At 28.3% G+C, this 1,226-nt stretch overlaps 1 protein-coding gene across 1 annotated transcript in view; it reads right to left on the bottom strand.

The window, feature by feature from the left end:
- Positions 1 to 6: 6 nt before the first annotated feature.
- LOC132172827 (phytyl ester synthase 1, chloroplastic-like) overlaps positions 7 to 1,226 on the bottom strand; it is a 1,499-nt gene continuing 279 nt past the window's right edge. Inside the window, exon 2 of the mRNA XM_059584396.1 lies at positions 7 to 363. Coding sequence (XP_059440379.1) covers positions 63 to 363 — 301 coding nt within the window. The 3' untranslated portion in view covers positions 7 to 62. The remainder of the gene's footprint in view (positions 364 to 1,226) is intronic.

Here is a 1,226-nt window from a genome sequence, read left to right as displayed (position 1 = left end):
ATAAAACACTTGACTTTGTACATAAACCTCCTTCACTGTACCTCTGATCAATAAATATATTTTTAAGGCTTAAATGCTGGAACTTCATGTGAAGGAGCATGCACTGCCTTGTATAATGTTCTATCAATAACACTCCTATAAGGATCCTCCTCCCTCTTCTTAAGCAAGAATGCAATATTGCTTTCAACCTCAGATTTTACCTGCAAGTACAATTGCTTTGCGACTTCTTTGTCCTTCAGAATCTCTTCCTTTCCCTTTGTTTCTATGGGCTTCCCAAACAGATAGTAGAAGCGCCCAGGTATCTTGGGCAAGATTCCTGGCATAAAAAACTGTTGGTTGGCAACCTCCCCACTTGACTCATCCCTGTAAATCCAAGCTTTTGTTCTGTCAATACAAGTTTGAATCCAATTTCCAAGAATAGAGAAGTGGCTAGCATCTCTAGTTTTCTGAATTATGTAAAACGTTATTTAGTAGACTGCTATAACACTGCCATACAATTAGGATGACATGACAGTGAAAATCACGTAGGGGTGTCAATGTGAGTGGTTAAAAACTGCCCGCTAACCGCTAACCGCTATAACTGCTAACCACTAACCGCCTTTTTATATAATATATTTTTATAATTATAATTATAAAAATATTTATGCATATAACATAATCACTTGATCATTAAATCACAATTTAAAAAAATAATAATTAAATTACAATTTGAGTATTAATATATTATCACTATAATTTATATGATTATATCACATGATCAATTGATCATTTAATCATTTGATTATATAATAACAAATTATACATATATAATATGACATAACTCATAAGTATACCAATTCATAGTAATACAACAATTAAATATCTAGAGATTTATTTCCTATGTATGTTATAAACTTATAAGTCTATATAAGTCTACATATGCATATGAATAATATAAATGTATAATATAAATACTTAATCATATGATTCAATGACAATTCAAATACTTTATTCAAGACTTCAATTGAATCATATTATTAATGTACAATGATGATATGATTCGTATAATATCAAATTAAGTAATTGACATTGGATTAAACAATGACCAATGTGTTACTTATAAACACAATTTAAGTATTAATGTATTATCATTATATGTTGTGACAGTTGTCTGAATTCTGAACATTTTTTTATATGTTGTGTTGAATTTTTTTTTTTTAATATGTTTTTTTTTTAAAAAAAAAAAA

Source organism: Corylus avellana, chromosome ca2, assembly GCF_901000735.1.
Source record: "Corylus avellana chromosome ca2, CavTom2PMs-1.0".
Lineage (NCBI taxonomy): Eukaryota > Viridiplantae > Streptophyta > Magnoliopsida > Fagales > Betulaceae > Corylus > Corylus avellana.
This window is presented reverse-complemented; position numbering and strand designations above follow the sequence as displayed.